General features: G+C 44.4%; 1 protein-coding gene across 12 annotated transcripts in view; it reads left to right on the forward strand.

The window, feature by feature from the left end:
* The window catches only part of LOC139380785 (mitogen-activated protein kinase kinase kinase kinase 4-like), a 95,642-nt gene that overhangs the window by 31,467 nt on the left and 39,927 nt on the right, over positions 1-24,248 (forward strand). For all 12 annotated transcript variants that reach the window (XM_071123802.1, XM_071123810.1, XM_071123804.1 and 9 more), the window contains exons 3-4: positions 17,945-18,001; positions 21,836-21,961. In XM_071123802.1, coding sequence (XP_070979903.1) covers positions 17,945-18,001; positions 21,836-21,961 — 183 coding nt within the window. The remainder of the gene's footprint in view (positions 1-17,944; positions 18,002-21,835; positions 21,962-24,248) is intronic.

Below are 24,248 nucleotides of genomic sequence, written 5' to 3' on the forward strand. Positions count from 1 at the left end.
ATTCGGCAGACAGTGGGAGGGTCATCACTATTTAAAATAATAACACCATATTGATCAGAAATACAGTGTAAACATTAATGTTGAAAATTACCATTGTAGCTGGAAAAAGATGATTTTTAATGGAATATCTACATAGGCGTACAGAGGTCCATGATCAGCAACCATCACTCCTGTTTTCCAATGGCACGCTGTGTTAGCTAATCCAAGTTGATAATTTTTAAAGGCTAATTGATCATTAGAAAACCCCTTTTGCAATTATGTTAGCACAGCAGAAAACTGTTGTCCTGATTAAAGAAGCAATAAAACTATCCTTCTTTAGACTAGTTGAGTATCTGGAGCATCAGCATTTGTGGGTTCGATTGCAGGCTCATAATGGCCAGAAACAAAGGAATTTATACTGAAACTCGTCAGTCTATTTTTGTTCTGAGAAATGAAGGCTATTCCATGCGAGAAATTGCCAAGAAACTGAAGATCTCGTACAACGCTGGGTACTACTCCTTTCACAGAACAGCGCAAACTGGCTCTAACCGGAATAGAAAGAGTGGGAGGCCCTGGTGCACAACTGAGCAAGAGGACAAGTACATTGGAGTGTCTAGTTTGAGAAACAGATGCCTCACAAGTCCTCAACTGGTAGCTTCATTAAATAGTTCCGCAAAACCCCAGTATCAACTTCAACAGTGGAGAGGCGACTCTGGGATGCTGGCCTTCTAGGCAGAGTTCCTCTGTCCAGTGTCTGTGTTCTTTTGCCCATCGTAATCTTTTATTTTTGTTGGCCAGTCTGAGATATGGCTAAATCTTTGCAACTCTGCCTAGAAGGCCAGCATCCCGGAGTCACCTCTTCACTCTTGACGTTGAGACTGGTGTTTTGCGGGTACTATTAGTAGCTGTAATGTTACAGTGACTTTTGTGTTATTTATGGTGAAAATGCCATTTAAAAACATTCTGATACAGATTATTTATTGCATTTTGGGGGGCAAATTTGGACAAATTGTGATTAACTAATGCCATTAACTCGATTTGAATTATTTTCAATTGTTTGAGAGCCCTAATTCTGGATGATGGATATGATTAGCATCTAGCCAGACACTTTAGCTTGTAACTTCCTCAGGCTCCAAATCCTCATTGTTTTCTTCCTCCCAATTTAAGTCTAAGAAAGCTTTCCTTTGAGCCCCTTTGTTTTGTGGATTCTCTGATTTGTATCTCTGTAATTCACTCATCCCAGATCCACATGCTCTGAATGAGTTTATGAAATAAAATCATCAACGCTCCCCTTCTCTCCCTCTGGACAAGGTGGGTCTGACAGGGCGAGGCAGCGCTCCAGATGATAGTGCACCTGAATAACATGAATAATGGTGTCGGACAGCGCAGTAATCCCCCTGTGTGCACAAGGCTTCACTTGGGTTTATTCAGGGGCTCAGGCCTGGCTCCCTGGCCCCGGGGGGGGGGCCTCTAACACCTCCAGGTCCATACCCCTGGCTGTTTATACTAGTGATTCTTCTGCTTCAAATCAGGAATGTGAGGAGGGGATGGGTGTATGATGGAGGAGAGGAGAGGGGAGGGGGGATCGTCTGTCTGTCTGTAAGCTACACACCATAAAGCAGGGAATGCATAGTGGAGCTGCAGTCTTTTCCAAGCTTCTGGCTCCCGATGAATGCTAGATGGATGAAGCAATGTTTCCCTATAAGGCCCAAACAGGCCCAGTTCGCTGCTTTGCTTAGCTATGGGACCAATATATTCACTGGTTTGAAGATACCAGTCATGCCTTCAGAAACCAAAGCAGACATTTTGCTTTGCCATGTACTGTCAGCCAGTCTGTGAACTCACAGCCCATGCAAAATTGACCCAGTGTCGTCCGGGTTTGGATGGGGTAGGCTGTCATTGTAAATAAGAATTATGTTAGCACAGCAGAATAAGAGCAAGGGAAACAACCACCCCAAGGCTCAGAGCGAGTGCAGTTTGAAACGCTATTAGCGTGCGCTAACTAGCCAGCCATTTCACTTCGGTCACACCAGCCTCATCTCGGGAGTTGGTAGGTTTGAAGTCATAAACAGTGCAATGCTTGACGCACAATGAAGAGCTGCTGGCAAAACGCACGAAAGTGCTGTTTGAATGAATGTTTACGCGCCTGCTTCTACCTACCACCGCTCAGTCAGATACTTAAGGTACTTGTATGCTTGTATGACCAGTCAGATTATATGCAACACAGGACACGCTAGATAATATCTAGTAATATCATCAGCCTTGTGTAGTTAACTAGTGATTATGATTGATTGTTTTTTATAAGATAAGTTTAATGCTAGCTAGCAACTTACCTTGGCTTACTGCATTTGCGTAACAGGCAGTCTCCTTGTGGAGTGCAACGAGAGAGAGGCAGGTCGTTATTGCGTTGGACTAGTTAACTGTAAGGTTGCAAGATTGGATCCCCTGAGCTGACAAGGTGAAAATCTGTCTTTCTGCCCCTGAACGAGGCAGTTAACCCACCATTCCTAGGCCGTCATTGAAGATAAGAATGTGTTCTTAACTGACTTGCCTAGTTAAATAAAGGTGTAAAAATAAAAAAATAAATCGGCACCCCAAAATACCAATTTCCGATTGTTATGAAAACTTGAAATCGGCCCTAATTAATCGTCCATTCCAATTAAACGGTCGACCTCGGAAGTTTACATACACTTAGGTTTGAGTCATTAACAAACAGATTACCGACCATTTCGAATCCCACCGTACCTTCTCCGTTGTGCAATCCGGTTTCCGAGCTGTTCACGGGTGCACCTCAGTCCTCCTCAAGGTACTAAACGATATCATATCCGCCGTCGATAAAAGACAGTACTTTGCAGCCGTCTTCATCGACCTGGCCAAGGCTTTCGACTCTGTCAATCTCCCTATTCTTATCGGCAGACTCAATAGCCTTGGTTTCTCAAATGACTGCCTCGCCTTGTTCACCAACTACTTTGCAGACAGAGTTCAGTGTGTCAAATCGGATGGCCTGTTGTCCGGAGCTCTGGCTGTCTCTATGGGGGTACTACAGGGTTAAATTCTCGGGCTGACTCTTTTCTCTGTATATATCAACGATGTCGCTCTTGCTGCGGGTGATTCCCTGGTCCACCTCTACGCAGACGACACCATTCTGTATACTTCTGGCCCTTCTTTGGACACTGTGTTAACTAACCTCCAAACGAGCTTCAATGCCATACAGTTCTCCTTCTGTGGCCTCCAACTGCTCTTAAACGGTAGTAAAACCAAATGCATGCTTTTTTAACTGTTCGCTGCCCGCACCCGCCCGCCCGACTAGCATCACTACTCTGGACGGTTCTGACCTAGAATACGTGGACAACTACAAATACCTAGGTGTCTGGCTAGACTGTAAACCCCAGACTCATATCTAACATCTCCAATCCAAAATCAAATCTAGAATCGGCTTTCTATTTCGCAACAAAGCCTCCTTCACTCACGCTGCCAAACTTACCCTCGTAAAACTGACTATCCTACCGATCCTCGACTTTGGCGACGTCATCTACAAAATAGCTTCCAATACTCTACTCAGCAAATTGGATGCAGTCTATCACAGTGCCATCCGTTTTGTTACCAAAGTGCCTTATACCACCCACCACTGCGACCTGTATGCTCTAGTCGGCTGGCCTTCGCTACATATTCGTCCCACTGGCTCCAGGTCATCTATAAGTCTATGCTAGGGACAGCTCCGCCTTATCTCAGCTCATTGGTAAAGATAACAACGCCCACCCGTAGCACACGCTCCAGCAGGTATATCTCACTGGTCATCCCCAAAGGCAACACCTCCTTTGGCCGCCTTTCCTTCCAGTTCTCTGCTGCCAGTGACTGGAACAAATTGCAGAAATCACTGAAGCTGGAGACTTACATTTCCCTCACTAACTTTAAACATCAGCTATCTGAGCAGCTAACCGATCGCTGCAGCTGTACATAGTCCATCTGTAAATAGCCCACCCAATCTATCTACCTCATCCCCATATTGTTTTTATTTACTTTGCTGCTCTTTTGCACACCAGTATCACTACTTACACACCATCATCTGCTCATCTATCACTCCATTGTTAATCTGGTAAATTGTAATTACTTGCTACTATGGCCTATTTATTGCCATACCACCTCATGCCATTTGCGCAAACTGTATATAGACTTTCTTTTTTTCTATTGTGTTATTGACTGTACACTTGTTTATTCCACGTGTAACGCTGTGTTGTTCTTTCTATCACACTGCTTTGCTTTATCTTGGCCAGGTCGCAGTTGTAAATGAGAACTTGTTCTCAACTAGTTTACCTGATTAAAAAAGGTAAAATAAAAAAAATGTCCAGTCAATTGAATTTAACACAGGTGGACTCCAATCAAGTTGTAAAAACCTCTCAAGGATGATCAATGGAAACAGGATGCAACTGAGCTCAATTTCGAGTCTCATAGCAAAGGGTCTGAATACTGATGTAAATACGGTGTTTGTTTTTTATTTTTAATACATTTTTTTTTAAACAACAGTTTTTCGCTTTGTCATTATGGGTTATTGTGTGTTGATTGCTTCGGCTTTTTTACTTATTTAATCAATTTTATAATAAGGCTGTAACGTAACAAAATGTGGAAAAAGTCAAAAGGTCTGAATACTTTCTGAAGGCACTGTACATGTGTTTTCCTCTGCTCCTGACTGCATGTGCTGCCATAGATTCTATTTCTGTGTCCTGCTGCTGAACCTTTCTATGTGTGCTCGTTTGCTACAATACCTTGCTTGTTTCAGCAAGGAGCAACAGTGTCATCATGTTAAGAGTCCATGTTACTGCAGAAACAGATTCACCCGCACGAATGCCCGGCTGTTCCGTCTTCAGTCAGCAGTTTGATAAAATGTTTTATGCATTATTAAACAACTAATTGACTGACGTCGGTTCAATCACTTGAATTCTATTTAGTTTATTTTAAAAACTTTTTTTTTAAAGCCTAACACGCCGTTTCTCTAGAGAAATCAAATAATTAATGAGAGAAATTAAGTCAAACTAAATGGGATGCTGGGCTGAAGAAAGTTGTAGTTTTCATTAAGCCAATATTCAACCTAGTTCAGCGCAGAAACGTTGTAATTAACTACAATGACCATAATCCATTGAGCTTGCTATTTTCTGTCTCGGACAGATATGGATACACTTTTAGGCATGCTCCGTTAGGTTAGATTACACACAACGCATATGTACACAACACAACGATGAGAAAGGGGGATAGAGAGAGTTTGTGAAAGTATGCCTCATCTTCTTTGAAAAACGAGTTAAATGATTGTCAGACAGCTCTTCACCACTTAGGAAGGCTAGCCTAGCAAAATTGGATGACTAAAGACAGTACAGTATGGGGAGAACATAGATCATGTTAGATGGTTGGCTGCTACTGCCTGAGACAAGATGAGATGATGACTTTAAGGAATGAGAAATGATATAGTCATCAAATAAAAGTAACTAATATACACAACTTTCTTATTTTTCTTTTGTCTACCCAATGTGGATCTGACAGAGACAATGGAATATTTTCAATGTTTTGGCAGTTGAATGTTCAAAATTTTTGGCTTTAGAATTTCCATGAAAAAGTTCATCATTTTAATCTCATTATTTCATAATGCATTTAATGTTTAAAATAAATGATCTAAAACCGTGATTATTTTTTCATAATCGAACCTAAACCTAACAACGTAAATGAGCACTAATTGTAAATGAGCACTAATTTATTATTGACCAGCAGGACTCCCACACCCCTCATTCATTTTCTCTCTCTTTATTTCTCTTTCTCTCTCTTTCTCCATCTTTCCCTCCAGAGCAGGGCTGTACAGTCATGGCCAAAAGTTTTGAGAATTACACAAATATTCATTTCCACAAAGTTTGCTGCTTCAGTGTCTTTTAGATATTTTTGTCAGATGTTACTATGGAATACTGAAGTATAATTAGCATTTCATACGTGTCAAAGGCTTTTATTTACAATTACATGAAGTTGATGCAAAGAGTTTGCAGTGTTGACCCTTCTTTTTCAAGACCTCTGCATTCTGCCCTGGCATGCTGTCAATTAACTTCTGGGCCACATCCTGACTGATGGCAGCCCATTCTTGCATAATCAATTCTTGGAGTTTGTCAGAATTTGTGGGGTTTTGTTTGTCTACCCTCCTCTTGAGGATTGACCACAAGTTCTCAGTGGGATTAAGGTCGGGGGAGTTTCCTGGCCATGGACCCAAAATATCGATATTTTGTTCCCAGAGCCACTTAGTTATAACTTTTGCCTTATGGCAAGGTGCTCCATCATGCTGGAAAAGGCATTGTTCATCACCAAAATGTTCCTGAATGGTTGGGAGAAGTTGCTCTCAGAGGATGTGTTGGTACCATTCTTTATTCATGTGTTCTTAGGCAAAATTGTGAGTGAGCCCACTCCCTTGGCTGAGAAGCAACCCCACACATTAATGGTCTCAGGATGCTTTACTGTTGGCATGACACAGGACTGATGATAGCGCTCACCTTGTCTTCTCCGGACAAGCTTTTTTCTGGATGCCCCAAACAATCGGAAAGGGAATTCATCAGAGAAAATGACTTTACCCCAGTCCACAGCAGTCCAATCCCTGTACCTTTTGCAGAATATTTTCCTGGAGAGAAGTTGCTTCTTTGCTGCCCTTCTTGACACCAGGCCATCCTCAAAGTCTTCGCCTCACTGTGCGTGCAGATGCACTCACACCTGCCTGCTGCCATTCCTGAGCAAGCTCTGTAATGGTGGTGCCCCGATCCCGGGTGGTGGTGCCCCAATCTCCTAATCAACGTTAGGAGACAGTCCTGGCGCTTGCTGGACTTTCTTGGGCACCCTGGAGCCTTCTTCACAACAATTGAACCGCTCTCCTTGAAGTTCTTGATGATCCGATAAATGGTGGATTTAGGTGCAATCTTACTGGCAGCAATATCTTGCCTGTGATGCCCTTTTGTGCAAAGCAATGATGACGGCACGTGTTTCCTTGCAGGTAACCATGATTGACAGAGCTTTGACGCTTCCAGTCTGTTATTCAAACTCAATCAGCATGACCGAGTGATCTCCAGCCTTGTCCTCGTCAACACTCATACCTGTGTTAACGAGAGAATCACTGACATGATGTCAGCTGGTCCTTTTGTGGCAGGGCTGAAATGCAGTGGAATTGTTTTTTGGGGATTCAGTTCATTTTCATGGCAAAGTGGGACTTTGCAATTAATTGCAATTCATCTGATCACTCTTCATAACATTCTGCAGTATATGCAAATTGCCATCATACAAACTGAGGCAGCAGACTTTGAAAATTAATATTTGTATCATTCTCAACTTTTGGCCACGACTGTATTCTTGGCCTACTTACACAAAAGACACACACACCTCTCTTGCTCGAGATGAAGAGTTGTAGTGGTGTTTTCCCCTGCATGTTCTTGCACATAAGTCTACATCACAGGCCTTTTACAGAGTTGTGCTGCACTAAATTGCTTGGTTGCATGGTGTGTTTGTGCTTTTCTGTGTCAGTGTGGTTGCATGTTTGTTCGTAAGTGTACATATGTTCACTTGTAAATGTGTGTACATGAGATTGAAACAAACGTATATAAGAAAAGCAACCAAAAAAAGCATTTGGTGTGATAATTATGTTCTGGTATCTAGAATGCAGTGCTTCAACATGAATTCTGTTCGTGTATCTAGAATGCAGTGCTTCAACATGAATTCTGTTCGTGTATCTAGAATGCAGTGCTTCAACATGAATTCCTCTGCTCTGGGTCTCTTGTCTCCCTCCTCTGTGCTTGGGCGGGCTGGAGTGCTCTGTATTGTGGTTGTATGTGTGTACCTCCAGTTTTTGGGACAAGGGGTTCTTTATTGCACCCCTCTAGGCTTGGGGAACGGGACAAGAGGGCCAGGTGCGGGCATGGAGCACTACTACTACAGACACACACACACACACTTTGTCTCGCTTTTTCTCGCTCTCTTTTGCGCTCTCTCTTTCACTGTGCTCAGGGCCTGTTTCCAGTCATGGATGTTTATTTTTGCATGGTGGCATTTCGGTATTGATAGACTCAGAAAAACAGGAATGTGTATAGGCTCCTGAGTGGCGCAGCGGTCTAAGTGCTGTATCTCAGTGCTAGAGGGGTCACTACAGACCCTGGTTCGATCGCGGGCTGTATCACAATAGGCCGTGATCGGGAGTCCCATAGGGCAGCGCACAATTGGCCCAGCATCGTCCGGGTTAGGGGAGGGTTTGGCTGAGCTAGGCCATCATTGTAAATAAGAATTTGTTCTAACTTGCCTAGTTAAATAAAAATGTGTGTGAGAAGCTTCACATTTGTGTGTGCTGATACAGGATGCCGCTACTCCCCTGGTATTTCATCAGGGAAGTGGCTCTCTTATCTGGCTTTTATCTTCCTCAGACACAAGACATTGAACTACACACTTCCTATACTCTACTGCTTTATTAACTTTTCACTCTTTTTCAGTTTTTTGCTTTGGTTTGTTCTGTACTTGATATACTACTGCTTTTGTATTCTGTTGCATTCTTTGTTTTGCTTGATTTCCATTTTTTTTTAATTCAACCAGGCAGGTGCGCCACAAAAGCCAGAAGGAGCGATAAAATAAATGCCTTACCTTTGAAGATCTTCTTCTGTTGGCACTCCAAAAGGTCCCAGCTACATCACAAATGGTCCTTTTTGTTCGATAAAGTCCTTCTTTATATCCCCAAAAACTCAGTTTAGCTGGCGCGCTTCATTCAATAATCTACTGGTTTCACTCCTTTAAAATGCATACAAAATGAATCCCAAACGTTACCAATAAACTTCTCCAAACAAGTCAAACAATATTTATAATCAAACCTCAGGTACCCTAATACGTAAATAAATGATCAAATTTAAGATGGAGAATCTTTATTGTCTTTACCGGAGATAAACAACAAAGAACGCGCTCTCATCCACGCGCATGAAAACACTACAGCCAAAATGGGAGCCACTTAGAAAAACGACAAATTCTAGCTAATTTTTCCAAAAACAAACCTGAAACTCTTTCTAAAGACTGTTGACATCTAGTGGACACCCTAGGAATGGCAATCTGAGAGTTTTTCCCTTCATATTAAACATGACAGCCTTTGGAAACAGTGGTGGGCTGATTTTTTTCTTTTTCTGGATGTTTTTTCCTCTGGTTTTTGCCTGCCATATAAGTTCTGTTATACTACAGATATTATTTAACAGTTTTAGAAACTTTTAGAGTGTTTTCTATCCAATTATATGCATATCCTAGCTTCTGGGCCTGAGTAACAGGCAGTTTACTTTGGGCACGCTTTTCATCCAGAAGTCAAAATACTGCCCCCTACCCAAGAGAGGTTAACTAGTTCCAATCAGTCCTTGACTGTCACCATTATTTACTGCATAGGATAATAATTAATGCTCCACCATTTGTAGAAAAGAGGTAATGTTAGTTAGTTTGGGATGGGTTTTGTGGAGGTCGACCAGACAAGTAGCCAAATGGTGCTCTGGTCCTTTTAATGAGGACTTTAGATTAACCCCTTGTGTGCTGGGGTCAGAGGTCAGACTCCCAGAATGATTATCTTATTAACTGAAGGGGTCTGGTCCCCATAGTCCTAGAAGGCTTAATTACCACATCTCCTTCCCTTGGTGATTACTGGAGGGGGAGTTAGAAGGTTGAAGGAAAACAGGCCTTTCAAAACTGTTGGAACATGACCAAGGTTTTGTGAAATTTCTATTATGGTGGAAGTCACTCCAAAATGGTTTGCTTGTGGTCTAATATGTAAGTTTTGCACAGTCAACTGAGACGGTGGACTTTAGTCTATTTTATGTCATTTATTTTTATTCAATTCAAGCCGCAGGTAAGACAAACTAACCACTACCTCCTATATTTGACTGACTAAAGGCAGAGCATAGACTGGAAACTTATCAGTAGGGCACAGAGACTGGTCATAGAGCAAGTTATGGGGAAGTTAATGCACAGAAAATAGAAACACTCACATGGTGGGGGGGTTATTGTCCTTTTTGTGTGTGTGTGAGCATGCTCCTGTTTGTGTGTGTGTGAGCATCTGTTTGTGTTAGGCAGACAGAAGGCAGACTCAAGAAAGTCTGGAGTATAGGAACCTGAGAGGAGGATGATGTCATAGTGAAGTTGGCCTCCGGTGATTGGTCTGGGAGAGAACACACAGGCACGCGCACACACGCACACCTCTGAAAGTGAGCTGGTTGGGTGCCAATCATTTGTGGGTTATTTTACTTCAAAGAGGCCTGAAACCAAACCCCTTGAATCAGAGAGTGAGGGAAGGAGGGAAAGAGTGAGCGAGTGAGAGACAGCTCATTGAGACACAGCCAAAGGCTGACACTGACATGACAGTCAGAGCACCTATACCAGCCCTGCCTACCGTATGCACCCAGTCTATGGCGGTATCTGAGAGTTTGTGCATGTTTTTGTGTGTGGGGAGGAGCTGTGATTAGGTCCAGTCGACAGTCTTTTCCCAGATTCTGCTGGAAAACCGCTTAGATCAGCAGAAAAACTTGGCCTTCAGCCTCTTTTTTTCCCTTTTCTGTTCTTCCCTTTCCCTCTCCTCCATCTCTCCCCCGCTACCTCTGTACCCAAGTCTCTCTCTCAAACTCATATACACTTAATTGCAAAAAAGCCTTAGGAGAGAGATAATGTGTTCTACAAATTCTCAAGGTGAGGGAAAGAGGCTAGACTGAATAGGCAATAAGCACAGGATATTGCTTTGTACTGGGTGTGTGTTCATGCTCATAGTGTGTATGTTATGTATGTAATGTCTGTCTGTCTCCCTCCCTCCCTCCCTCCCTCCCTCCCTCCCTCCCTCCCTCCCTCCCTCCCTCCCTCCAAGTAGGGTTTTTCTTTATTTGTACTCTTTTCTACATTGTATAATAATAGTGAAGACATCGCAACTATGGAATCATGTAGTAACCAAAAAAGTGTTAAACAAATCAAAATCTATTTTATATTTGAGGTTCTTCAAAGTAGCCACCCTTTGCATTGATGACACCTTTGCACACTCTTGGCATTCTCTCAACCAGCTTCACGCTGCATGCTTTTCCAACAGTCTTAAAGGAGTTCCCACATATCAAATTGTATTAGTCACATGCAGCGACCTTATAGTGAAATGCTTACTCGGCTAGCCCCTAACCAACAGTGCAGTTTCAAAAAATACAGATAAGAATAAGAGATGAAGGTAACAAGTAATTAAAGAGCAGCAGTAAAAAAAAACATATATATATATATACAGGGGGTGCCGGTACAGAGTCAATGTGCCCCCATGTACATGTACAGTGGGGCAAAAAAGTATTTAGTCAGCCACCAATTGTGCAAGTTCTCCCACTTAAAAAGATGAGAGAGGCCTGTAATTTTCATCATAGGTACACTTCAACTATGGCAGACAAAATTAGAAGGAAAAAAATCCAGAATATCACATTGTAGGATTTTTTATGAATTTATTTGCAAATTATGGTGAAAAATAAGTATTTGGTTAATAACAAAAGTTTATCTCAATACTTTGTTATATACCCTTTGTTGGCATGGACAGAGGTCAAACGTTTTCTGTAAGTCTTCACAAGGTTTTCAAACACGGTTGCTGGTATTTTGGCCCATTCCTCCATGCAGATCTCCTCTAGAGCAGTGATGTTTTGGGACTGTTGCTGGGCAACACGGACTTTCAACTCCCTCCAAAGATTTTCTATGGGGTTGAGATCTGGAGACTGGCTAGGCCACTCCAGGACCTTGGAATGCTTCTTACGAAGCCACTCCTTCGTTGCCCAGAGGGTGTGTTTGGGATCATTGTCATGCTGAAAGACCCAGCCACGTTTCATCTTCAATGCCCTTGCTGGTGGAAGGAGGTTTTCACTCAAAATCTCACGATACATGGCCCCATTCATTCTTTTACACGGATCAGTCGTCCTGGTCCCTTTGCAGAAAAACAGCCCCAAAGCATGATGTTTCCACCCCCATGCTTCACAGTAGGTATGGTGTTCTTTGGATGCAACTCCGCATTCTTTGTCCTCCAAACATGACGAGTTGAGTTTTTCTATTTTAGTTTCATCTGACCATATGACATTCTCACAATCTTCTTCTGGATCATCGAAATGCTCTCTAGCAAACTTCAGACGGGCCTGGACATGTACTGGCTTAAGCAGGGGGACACGTCTGTCACTGCAGGATTTGAGTCCCTGGCGGCGTAGTGTGTTACTGATGGTAGGCTTTGTTACTTTGGTCCCAGCTCTCTGCGGGTCATTCACTAGGTCCCCCCGTGTGGTTCTGGGATTTTTGCTCACCGTTCTTTTGATCATTTTGACCCCACGGGGTGAGATCTTGCGTGGAGCCCCAGATCGAGGGAGAGTATCAGTGGTCTTGTATGTCTTCCATTTCCTAATAATTGCTCCCACAGTTGATTTCTTCAAACCAAGCTGCTTATCTATTGCAGATTCAGTCTTCCAAGCCTGGTGCAGGTCTACAATTTTGTTTCTGGTGTCCTTTGACAGCTCTTTGGTCTTGGCCATAGTGGAGTTTGGAGTGTGACTGTTTGAGGTTGTGGGTAGCCATTTGACTAGATGTTCAGAAGTCTTATGGCTTGGGTGTAGAAGCTGTTTATAAGCCTCGTGGACCAAGACTTGGCGCTCCGGTACCGCTTGCCATGCGGTAGCAGAGAGAACAGTCTATGACTAGGGTGGCTGGAGTCTGACAATTCTTAGGGCCTTCCTCTGACACCGCCTGGTATAGAGATCCTTGATGGCAGGAAGCTTTCCCCCAGTGATGTACTGGTAACCTCTGTAGTGCCTTGCCTTGGAGGCCGAGCAGTTGCCATACCAGGCAGTGATGCAACCATGCTCTCGATGGTGCAGCTGTAGAACCCTTTGAGGATCTGAGGACCCATGCCACATCTTTTCAGTCTCCTGAGGGGGAATAGGTTGTGTCGTGCCCGCTTCACAACTGTAATGATGTGCTTGGACCATGTTAGTTTGTTGGTGATGTGGACACCAAGGAACTTGAAGCTCTCAACCTGCTCCACAGCAGCCCAATCGATAAGAATGGGGGTGTGCTCAGTCCTCTTTTTCCTGTAGTCCACAATCATCTCCTTTGTTTTGATCACGTTGAGGGAGAGGTTGTTGTCCTGGCACCACACGGCCAGATCTCTGACCTCCTCCCTATAGGCTGTCTCGTTGTTGTTGGTGATCAGGCCTACCACTGTTGTGTCATCTGCAAATGTAATGATGTTGTTGGAGTCATGACTGGCCATGCAGTCATGAGTGAACAGGGAGTACAGGAGGGGGCTGAGCACGCACACATGAGAGGCCCCTGTGTTGAGGATCAGCATGGCAGATGTGTTGTTACCTATCCTTACCACCTGGGGGCGGCCCGTCAGGAAGTCCAGGATCCAGTTGCAGAGGGAGGTGTTTAGTCCCAGGGTTCTTCACTTATTGATGAGCTTTGAGGGCACTATGGTGTTGAATGCTGAGCTGTAGTAAATGAATAGCATTCTCCCATAGGTGTTCCTTTTGTCCCGGTGGAAAAGGGCAGTGTGGAGTTCAATTGAGACTACATCATCTGTGGATCTGTTGGGGCGATATGCAAATTGGAGTGGGTATAGGGTTTCTGGCATGATGGTGTTGATGTGAGCCATGACCAGCCTTTCAAATCACTTCATGGCTACAGACGTGAGTGCTACGGGTCGGTAGTCATTTAGGCAGGTTACCTTAGTGTTCTTGGGCACAGTCAGTATGGTGGTCTGCTTAAAACATGTTGGTATTACAGACTCGAACAGGGAGAGGTTGAAAATGTCAGTGAAGACACTTGCCAGTTGGTCAGCGCATGCTCGCAGTACACGCCCTGGTAATCCGTTTGGCCCTAAGGCCTTGTGAATGTTGACCTATCTAAAGGTCTTACTCACTTCGGCTGCGGAGAGCGTGATCACACATTCTTCCGGTACAGCGGGTGCTCTCATGCATGTTTCAGTGCTATTTCCCTCGAAGTGAGCATAGAGGTAGTTTAGCTCGTCTGGTAGGCTCGTGTCACTCGGCAGCTCTCGGCGGTGCTTCCCTTTGTAGTCTGTAATGGTTTGCAGGCCCTGCCACAGAGCCGGTGTAGTACGATTCGATCTTAGTCCTGTATTGATGCTTTGCCTGTTTGATGGTTCGTCGGAGGGCATAGCGGGATTTCTTATGAGCTTCCGAGTCTCGCTCCTTGAATGCGGCAGCTCTAGCCTTTAGCTCAGTGCGGATGCTGCCTGTAATCCATGGCTTCTGGTTGGGGTATGTACGAACGGTCACGGTGGGGACGACGTCATTGATGCACTTTTTGATGAAGCCAATGACAGACATGGTGTACTTCTCAATGCCATTGGAGGAATCTCTTGAACATATTCCAGTCTGTGCTAGCAAAACAGCCCTATAGCTTAGCATCTGCTTCATCTGACCACTTTTTTTATTGATCTAGTCACTGGTGCAGGAATCAGGAGGATAGAATTATGGTCAGATTTGCCAAATAGATTGAGAGCTTTGTATGCGTCTCTGTGTGTGGAGTATAGGTGGTTGCACATTTAACATTCTGATATAAATTTGGTAAAACTGATTTAAGTTTCCCTGCATTAAAGTCCACGGCTACTAGGAGCACCGCCTCTGGGTGAGTGTTTTCTTGTTTGCTAATGGCGGAATGCATCTCATTCAATGCTTTCTTAGTGCCAGCCTCTGACTGTGGTGGTATGTAAACAGCTACAAAGAATACCGGTGAAAACTCTCTCGGTAGGTAGTGTGGTCTACAGCTTATTATGAGAAACCCTACCTCCAGGCAAGGAATAGCTCAAGACTTCCTTTGATATCGATACCCCTTGCCTTACCAGACGCCGCTGAGCACTTGTTGGCTGCTTTTCCTTCACTCTGTGGTCCAACTCATACCAAACCATCTCAATTGGATTGAGGTTGGATGATTGTGGAGGCCAGGTCATCTGATGCACTCCATCACTGTCCTTCTTGGTCAAATAGCCCTTCCACAGCCTGGAAGTGTGTTTTGGGTCATTGTCCTGTTGAAAAACAAATGATAGTCCCTCTAAGCGCAAACCAGATGGGATGGCGTAACACTGCAGAATGCTGTGGTAGCCGTGCTGGTTAAGTATGCCTTGAATTCTAAATAAATCACTGACAGTGTCACCAGCAAAACACCATCATACCTCTTCCTCCATGCTCCACGGTGGGAACAACACATGCAGAGATCATCTGTTCGCCTAGTCTGCGCCTCACAAAGACATGGCGGTTGGAACCAAAAATCTCAAATATGGACTCCTCAGACCAAAGGACAGATTTCCACCGGTCTATTGTCCATTGCTCATGTTTCTTGGCCCAAGCAATTCTCTTCTTCTTATTGGTGTCCTTTAGTAGTGGTTTCTTTTCAGCAAATCGACCATGGTCTGATTCACACAGTCTCCTCTGAACAGTTGATGTTGAGATGTGTCTGTTGAACTCTGAAGCATTTATTTGGGCTGAAATTTCTGAGGCTGGTAACTCTAAGGAACTTATCCTTTGCAGCAGAGGTAACTCTGGGTCTTCCTTTCCTGTGGCGGTCTTCATGAGAGCCAGTTTCACCAAAGCGCTTGATGGTTTTTGCAACTGCACTTGAAGAAAAGTTCAAAGTTCTTGAAATGTTCTGGATTGACTGACCTTCGGATTGACTGACCTTCCCAAATCAAAATCTATCTTCTGTATACCACCCCCTACCGTGTCACAGCACAACTGATTGGCTCAAACACATTAAGAAGGAAAGAACTTCCCCTATTTAAGTTTTAACCAGGCACACCTGTTAATTGAAATGCATTCCAGGTGACTACCTCATGAAGCTGGTTGAGAGAATGCCAAGTGTGCAAGCTGTCATCAAGACAAAGAATAGCTACTTTTAAGAATCTAAAATATGTTTTGATTTGTTTAACACTTTTCTGATTACAACATGATTCCACATGTTTTATTTAATAGTTTTGATGTTTTTAGTATTATTCTACAATGTAGAAAATGTAAAAAATAAAGAAAACCCCTGAATGAGTAGTTTGACTTGTACTGTGTGTTTGTGTGTGTGTGTGTGTCTGAGTACATAGTGGTCCCTCAGAGTGAAGGACGCCAGTGGTCAACTTCCATCAGCTTCCATTTAACTGCAGCATCCATCTTCCTCAAGCATGTGTGGCCATTATACCAGCTTAGCTGAGTCATCCATTGCACACACACACACACACACACACACACACACACACACACACACACACACACACACACACACACGAGCCAAATGAGTCCATTACAGTCCACTGAAAGCCTCACAGCACACTGATAGGAGTTAGAGAGACTCATGACTGGAGTGGCCTCAATGATAGAAGCCATTTACTGGACTTCAGCCAAGCCTTCTCACATTAAAGGTCTTGTCAAGGTAACACCGCTGTTAGATGACCATTCTGCACCATTATCGAAAGACCAATTCAATACAAGAACAGTATAGGAATTGTATCTCTGCAATTTAGTTTATTGGTATATAACAGTGATGGGACTTTTTCTGTTATGCTTACAACAGGCTGCTCTTTGTGTTGTCCCTATGTGTGTTTGTGTAATGTGGACTGGTGAGACATTCTTTAATCCCCACAGTCCTTAGACAGATCTCCAGATTAGATTACCCCCTTTCCCAGACAGGACCCCCCCAGGACCACAGCTGCCTACACCCTGCCTGTCATTAAACAGGGAAATAGTTAGTCCAGTCCTGTTTGATAGGGAGTGTGTGGTTCATTTATAGGGCCTTTCTGGTCTGGCGTATCCCTGGGCAGCCCAAGGGTGTTGTGGTGCAGTCTGTATGGTAGCTGGTAGGGACCTCGTTGGGCCCTGTGCTGGGAGGTCCTGTGTTGCTGCTGCCTGGCTGAGATCCCTGCCCTTGGTGGGGTGTCTTTGTCAGAGTCCTCTCTCAGCAGAGCTTTTAAATCTGTGTCCTGTCTAGTGCGACTCAGGCAGGGTTGCCAAGCGATGAGGATGGACACACACACTCACTAAACCTGTCACTCCTCTACTTCAGCCTTCTCTCCTCCCTCTCTGTTAAAAGCCGTGGTAGAACAGGTTGTCATGGTGATTGCTCCAAGCAGGGCACCGAAGAGACTAAAGCATTCTGGGATAAAGACTAGCACTGTGAGACTGACTCCCAAACTCAGCACTGACATATGGCCCATACAACTGATCTGTCGTGACTCTGGGATTCTTTTTCTCATCTCTCTCTCTCTCTCTTACAACTAGCTTACTGTGATTATGATTTTTAAGCAGTAGAAAATGCAATGTTTTAATGCAAGGTTGTGAACCCACTTCTTTCTTTGTTCCAGTCATTCTACTAGTCTGCTTCCAGTCAGACCAACAAAGCCTGTGACCCCCTCATTACCCCCTCCCCTGCCGAGCCGAAGTGGGTTAATCCCTCATCACTCAGCTCCCGGACTCTCCCATTTTAGACAGGGGGGGTCAGGTCCAGCTCAGGTGTCGCCGGTTCAGACAAAGAAAACCCAATCCTGCAGCAGTGTTATTCCCCTACCCTTCACTGACCCTCTCTCTGTCTGGCAGTTTCACTGCAGAGTGGTCCCCTCTATTCTACTGCTTCCTCTGTTAACAGAAAATATGATGTCATTGAAGTCTGCAGTGGTTAGAGTCATTCACATTGTGAGGTAACTAAAGACTGGTTTCAGCTGAAAAGAGAAAAGCATGGCGCTGATGATATGGACTGGGTTGTTGCTTAGGTATCTGATGTCTGGTGTTTCCATGATCATCATGTAGAGTAATAACTCATGGTTAGTAATCAAGGAATCACCCATACTTAGTCTGGGATCAAGCACTCAAGGTCTTTCTGACTGAAACTACGTCATATGGATACTTTGCATGTCAGGGTTGAAATGACGTCATTAATTCATCTCTTTTTCTCTCTGCAGGGCCGACATGTCAAGACAGGACAACTGGCGGCCATCAAGGTCATGGACGTCACAGAGGTAAGCTGGTGCTCGATTGGGAGAGCTTTGTGTGTGATTTAACAGAGAGCTGGTTTGACTGACAGTTTTACTTGGTAGTTGCCATAGCTTTACTTGGTTGTCCATTTGCTCCCACACATTCACTTCCACTCATTAACAGTTCCATTTTGGTTCCCAGTGTTGATAGACTACTTCCTGAATAATCTGTTGATTTATAACATCACAGTCTAATACTTCCTTGGACTCATTCTAGACTTTATATTCCCTCCAATAGGCTCCTCAGAGAGACATTTCCTTTTTAAGACCCAAACCATTAGATACACAAATTACATCCCTTGTCAGACATTATGTCAAGACCGAATCAAGTCAAAATCTGGATCACAGAATAGATCTTTAGTACTTGACTCAATGATCCAACTATGCTTAATAATAAATACTCTATAGCCACATTCTAGCCCATGTAGATTTGGGACATATCCCAAGTTGAGTTTTATTGCATCCGAGACCCTAGATACAGTATGTCTTTAATTTGAACCAAAACACAAATACTGTAGCAGGATAGCAACAGTCGCCAAGATAAACCTCCACCACCCCCTGCTCTCTCTCCTTTCCCCAATTCCCCTAGTCAATATTTTTCCTCCTGAAATAGACATAATATCAGGCTTATATGAATGTAGGTCTTCAACCTCCGTGTTTTCCTCTTCATGCCACAAAGCTGAGTTTGTGTTTGGAGCTGGATGGAGGAGGTTTTATGTAGCCCAGGGCATCGTTAGGCAGTGCTGAGAGGTCTGGCGTTCAGATACTCTGGAGGAGGGTTGCACACAGCCTCTATGGACCCCCTGTCATGTCTTGTGAAGTCAGCCTGCCTTCGAGGTGTGTGTGTTAAGTGTCTACCTCCACCCATTTGCCTTATGGTGCCTGAACAGAAAGACAGACCCAGGCTATTGTCACTAAGCAAATGTTAGACTGTATTTGTCTATACGACGGAGCATCTTCCTACCCTGTCTCTAATAATTGGTTTGAAAAGACATCTGAACACAAATCTTTCACTTCTCATGTGAACGTTGCAAAATGGAGACTAAAGAAAGGATGGAATAGCGATTAGGACAGGGAGAAGGATGTATGTACGTAGGAGCACAGAGAATGAGAGTATTGCCGTGTGGCTATACAGTCCTACTGGTGATCTACACATGTTAGAGATATTTTACACACATCAGCTCTTTTCTGAGAAGAGGTTTTTTTAAAGCCGTTTTGTAAAAGAAACAATTCCGTTGAGGTTTGGGTGTTTGCCAGGAGCGAGAGTTAGTTTGGTTGGAGTAGCTTGTTTATTTTTGAAAATGTTCTCTGGTTGTCCTGCAGGGGGATAGATAAGCTAGTCTAGTGAACCGACAGGACATATGATATGTGCCATCCAGGAACTCCTGGTCAGCAGAAAACATCTGTTTTTTACTTGAGGTATTTTCGGTATATTTTGTTGAACTGTGTTGTTGTAGCCTACTACTTGAAGAAACAGAATCAGGTAGCATCATTGAGGTGTGTAGCGGTGGTGCACACCAGTTATAGGGTCTATGCCTAGGATGGAAGCATGCCTAGGATGGAAGCATGCCTAGGATGGAAGCATGCCTAGGATGGAAGCATGCCTAGGATGGAAGCATGCCTAGGATGGAAACATGCCTAGGATGGAAGCATGCCTAGGATGGAAGCATGTATTGTCAGCCTAGTACTTCTGGCCAAGCTCCCTACCATGTACGTGTGTTCCTGTATAGAACATACTACAGTAGATCTAGAGACAGCTCCAGTATAGTTATAGCTTCACTTTACTCTACAGGCTCATCTCAGCATATGTGCCCTGACCCAGATACCACATCCTGTTCTACATACAGCACAGAGGGGGGGAGGGAGGGAGAGTTTGTTTTTCTTTCCTCCTCCTCTCAGAAGGTTCAGTTGAAGTGCAGTGGGATTATGGGAGGGGTCTAAGGCGCTCAGCCGCTTGGCTCTCTTCACCTCTCTTGACCACTGTCTCTCTCTTCTGTCCCTCTTTCTCTCCCTCCTATCGCTGCCCTTTTTCTCTTGGTTGCTTTCCCTCACACCCTCTGTCTTGCTCCATCTCTCTCTGTCTTGCTCTCTTTCCCATCACTACCCATCTCTCCTCTCTCCCTTCATCTCTTGCTCTTTCTCTACCTACCACACCTCTCCCTGCCTCTCTGTGTCTCACTGTATAACTTCTAATCACATTAGGTCTACTTGTGGCAGAGCAGAAGGCTGTACTATCTAGAGGCCTGCTCCTCTAACCTAGCAGAAAGGCTGCTGTTGGTGGCTATCATTCACTGTGATTCAATAGTAGTCAGAAGTTCTTAGTAAAAGCCCTGATTCAGACACAGCCTCTCCATCTTTCCATTCTCTTGTGCTCTCTCTCTTTCTCGTGCTTTCTCTCCTCTCTCCCAGCAGTATCTTGGTTGGCAGAGGTGTTGCATCATTCTCTGCACCCAGTAAGAAAAAGGGTTGCACATCACCCTTATTTGTTCCATTGTGTTATACTATCTGTATTATGTCTGATACCACCTTCTCCCACCATTTCATGAGTTAGAATGGTGATTATAGCATCAGGACAATGAGGAAAGTGGGGCATACGAAGGACAGTGAGAGAAGATGGGTGATGAGAGATGAGGTTATGGAGAGTGCAGACTGATGTGAAGGTGAGATAGAGGAGAGAGATGATGTCATATTTCCTTGCCTGAGCAGTTGTAATCCAGAACCCCAACCGCTTCTGTCTGTCAGCTCCTCTCTCTGTCTCTCTCTCTCTGTCTCTCTCTCTCTCTCTCTCTCTGTCTCTCTCTCTCTCTCGTTCTCTCTCTCTCGTTCTCTCTCTCTCGTTCTCTCTCTCTCTCGTTCTCTCTCTCTCTCGTTCTCTCTCTCTCTCGTTCTCTCTCTCTCTCTCGTTCTCTCTCTCTCGTTCTCTCTCTCTCTCTCGTTCTCTCTCTCTCTCGTTCTCTCTCTCTCGTTCTCTCTCTCTCTCTCGTTCTCTCTCTCTCTCTCGTTCTCTCTCTCTCGTTCTCTCTCTCTCTCGTTCTCGTTCTCGTTCTCTCTCTCTCGTTCTCTCTCGTTCTCGTTCTCTCTCTCTCGTTCTCTCTCTCTCTCTCTCTTTGTTCTCTCGTTCTCTCTCTCTCTGTCTCGTTCTCTCTCCCCCCTCTCTGAATGATAAAACCAGGCAGGGGAAATGTCATGTCATTCTACCAACAGGAAGACCACATGTTGAGGGACTATTGTTAAAAATGACACTGAATCGATGTTTTCTCATCGAATGGATGCCTGACATGGTTTATGAGTGAATCCTACACACTGTGTGTGTGATATTGGTTTATTAGACTCCATTATCTTGTACGATATAGAATGCGCTATTTTCACTGCCATGCTCTTCAACAGTCTCGGTTTGACTGAAAGTCAATAAATTGTGGTATTTACTAGGCTCATAATGTGGTTGAATAAATACCAGCCTGTTCGGTTATTGTTGTTGTCATGATTACAATAAACTTAGTCTGAAGAATGCCAAGAGTGGTAAACAACCATGGAGTGTCATCTCATAAGCCATCATAAACTAAACAAATAGCTTGTTAGGAAGTGTGTGTGTGTGTGTGTGTGTGTGTGTGTGTGTGTGTGTGTGTGTGTGTGTGTGTGTGTGTGTGTGTGTGTGTGTGTGTGTGTGTGTGTGTGTGTGTGTGTGTGTGTGTGTGACTTGTGGTTGGTTGGTTGTTTATTTGTCTTGGGGGCTCCCAGATTAAACTGTTATCAGGTCATCTGGGAGCCATTAACTCAATTAATGGTCTCCCTCATTCACTCTCCTGCACTCTTTTATAGGATGAAGAGGAGGAGATTAAACTGGAGATTAATATGCTGAAGAAGTACTCCCACCACAGAAACATAGCCACCTACTACGGAGCCTTCATCAAGAAGAGCCCCCCAGGACACGACGACCAGCTTTGGGTAAGTTGGTTTACCTCCCGCTTTCCCTCAGCCTCAGGGGTTAAAGTTCTCCGTCACTGCGTCGGATTTACATCATATGGATGACGCAAGAGGTTTAGGTAAAAAAACACACTCCATGCCACACTAACAATAGGTAGAAAGTATTTAGAAATTAAATGTAGATTTTTACCACAGCATTGTTGACACTCATTTCTGATTGGACGGAAGGGCATTCCAGAATGGATATTAACACCAGATAACGGGACTGTTGGAAAAGATATCGGGACAACTTGCAATCATGACACAATATGCGTCTACACATGCAGACCGTGCTCGCTACAAAGTTACAGAAAGCTAAATCGACAACCACACAAACTGAAATTGGATATCTTATCAATCTGCACAGTCCAACAGGGAAAAAAGGTAGCTCGCTAAACAACCGAAAGTATGTGGATACCTGCTCGTCGAACATCATTCCAAAATCATGGGCATTAATATGGAGTAGGTCCCCCCTTTGCAGCTATAACAGCCTCCACTCTTCTGGGAAGGATTTCCACTAGATGTTGGAGCATTGCTCCGGGGACTTGCTTCCATTCAGCCACAAGAGCATTCGTGAGGTCGGGCACTGCACTGATGTTGGGCTATTAGGCCTGGCTCGCAGTAGGCGTTCCAATTCATCCCAGAGTTGTTCGATGGGGTTGAGGTCAGGGCTTTGTGCAGGCCAGTTGATTTTCTTCCACACCAAAATCAACAAATAATTTCTGTATGGACCTCACTTTGTGCACAGGGACATTGTCATGCTGAAACAGGAAATGGCCTTCCCCAAACTGTTGCCACAAAGTTGGAAGCACAGAATTGTCTAGAATGCCACTATGCTGTAGCATTGAGATTTCCCTTCACTGGAACAAAGGAGCATAGCCCAAACCATGAAAAACAGCCCCAGACCATTATTCCTCCTCTACCAAACTTTACAGTTGGCACTATGCATTTGGGCAGGTAACGCTCTCCTGAATTCCGCCAAAACCAGATTAGTCTGTTGGGCTGGCAGATGGTGAAGTGTGATTCATCACTCCAGAGAACGCATTTCCACTGCTCCAGAGTCCAATGGCGGTGAGCTTTACACCACTCTAGCCGACACTTGGCATTGTCAAAGGGGATCTTAGGCTTGTGTGCGGCTGCTCGGCCATGGAAACCCATTTCATGAAGCTCCTGCCAACAAGTTATTGTGCTTACTTCGAGGCAGTTTGGAACTTCATAGTGAGTGTTGCAACCAAGGGCAGACAATATTTATGCTCTTCAGCACTCGGCAGTCCCATTCTGTCCCACTCGGCAGTCCCATTCTGTGAGCTTGTGTGGCCTACCACTTCGCGGCTGAGCCGTTGTTGCTCCTAGACATTTCCACTTCACAATAACAGCACTTATAGTTGACCGGGGCAACTCTAGCAGGGCAAAATTGTTGATATGGATACCATAGCTGCCACCAACCTAACTCCAACCCACCCATATCCCTCCACAAGTGAGTGGGTAGTGGGTACATGCATACCACAGGAGGTTGGTGGCACCTTATTTGGGGAGGACGGGCTCGTGGCAATGGCTGGAGCGGAATGAGTGGAATGGTATCAAATGCATCAAACGCAGGGTTTCCAGGTGTTTGATGCCGTTCCAAAGGCTCCGTTCCAGACATTATTGTGAACTGTCCTCCTCTCAGCAGCCTCCACTGATGCATACCCTCCACAAACCACCCTTCCTTCTCTCCTCCAATCCTCTAAAGATTGGGTGAAGTTTGAACTCCCCCTTCCTCACCTCCCTTCTCTCTGAGTCAGTCCCTGTGTGTTTGCCTGAAAGTGCTACCTTTGATGGCCCCTGTCAAACTCTGGGTATTTTTGTATTCTCTCAGAGGTGGAGGTACATCAAGAAACTAAAGGGGGGGAGAGGAGGAGGGATGGAGTAGGGGAGAGAGCTATAATTTGCTAGAATTTGCTAGACCAGGGTTACTCCCGGTTTATTGCCAACCATCTATAGTTTTCTTAAAAAGAGAGAGAGAGGGAGAGAGAAGGAAGGAGAGTGAGTGGTTCTCCCAGTAAAGACTCAAGTACCCTGTCTAGTGTTTTCACGGCTGTGACTCTAATCTTTCACATCTACACTGTTAATAATAATGGCTGCATAGTGTGTTTTGTGTGTGCTTGTGTATGTATGCATGTTACTCTATCTCTCTCTCTGTCTCTTTCTGGGTCTCTCTCTCTCTCTCTCTCTCTCTCTCTCTCTCTCTCTCTCTCTCTCTCTCTCTCTCTCTCTCTCTCTCTCTCTC

The sequence above is a fragment of the Oncorhynchus clarkii genome, chromosome 22, assembly GCF_045791955.1.
Source record: "Oncorhynchus clarkii lewisi isolate Uvic-CL-2024 chromosome 22, UVic_Ocla_1.0, whole genome shotgun sequence".
NCBI lineage: Eukaryota > Metazoa > Chordata > Actinopteri > Salmoniformes > Salmonidae > Oncorhynchus > Oncorhynchus clarkii.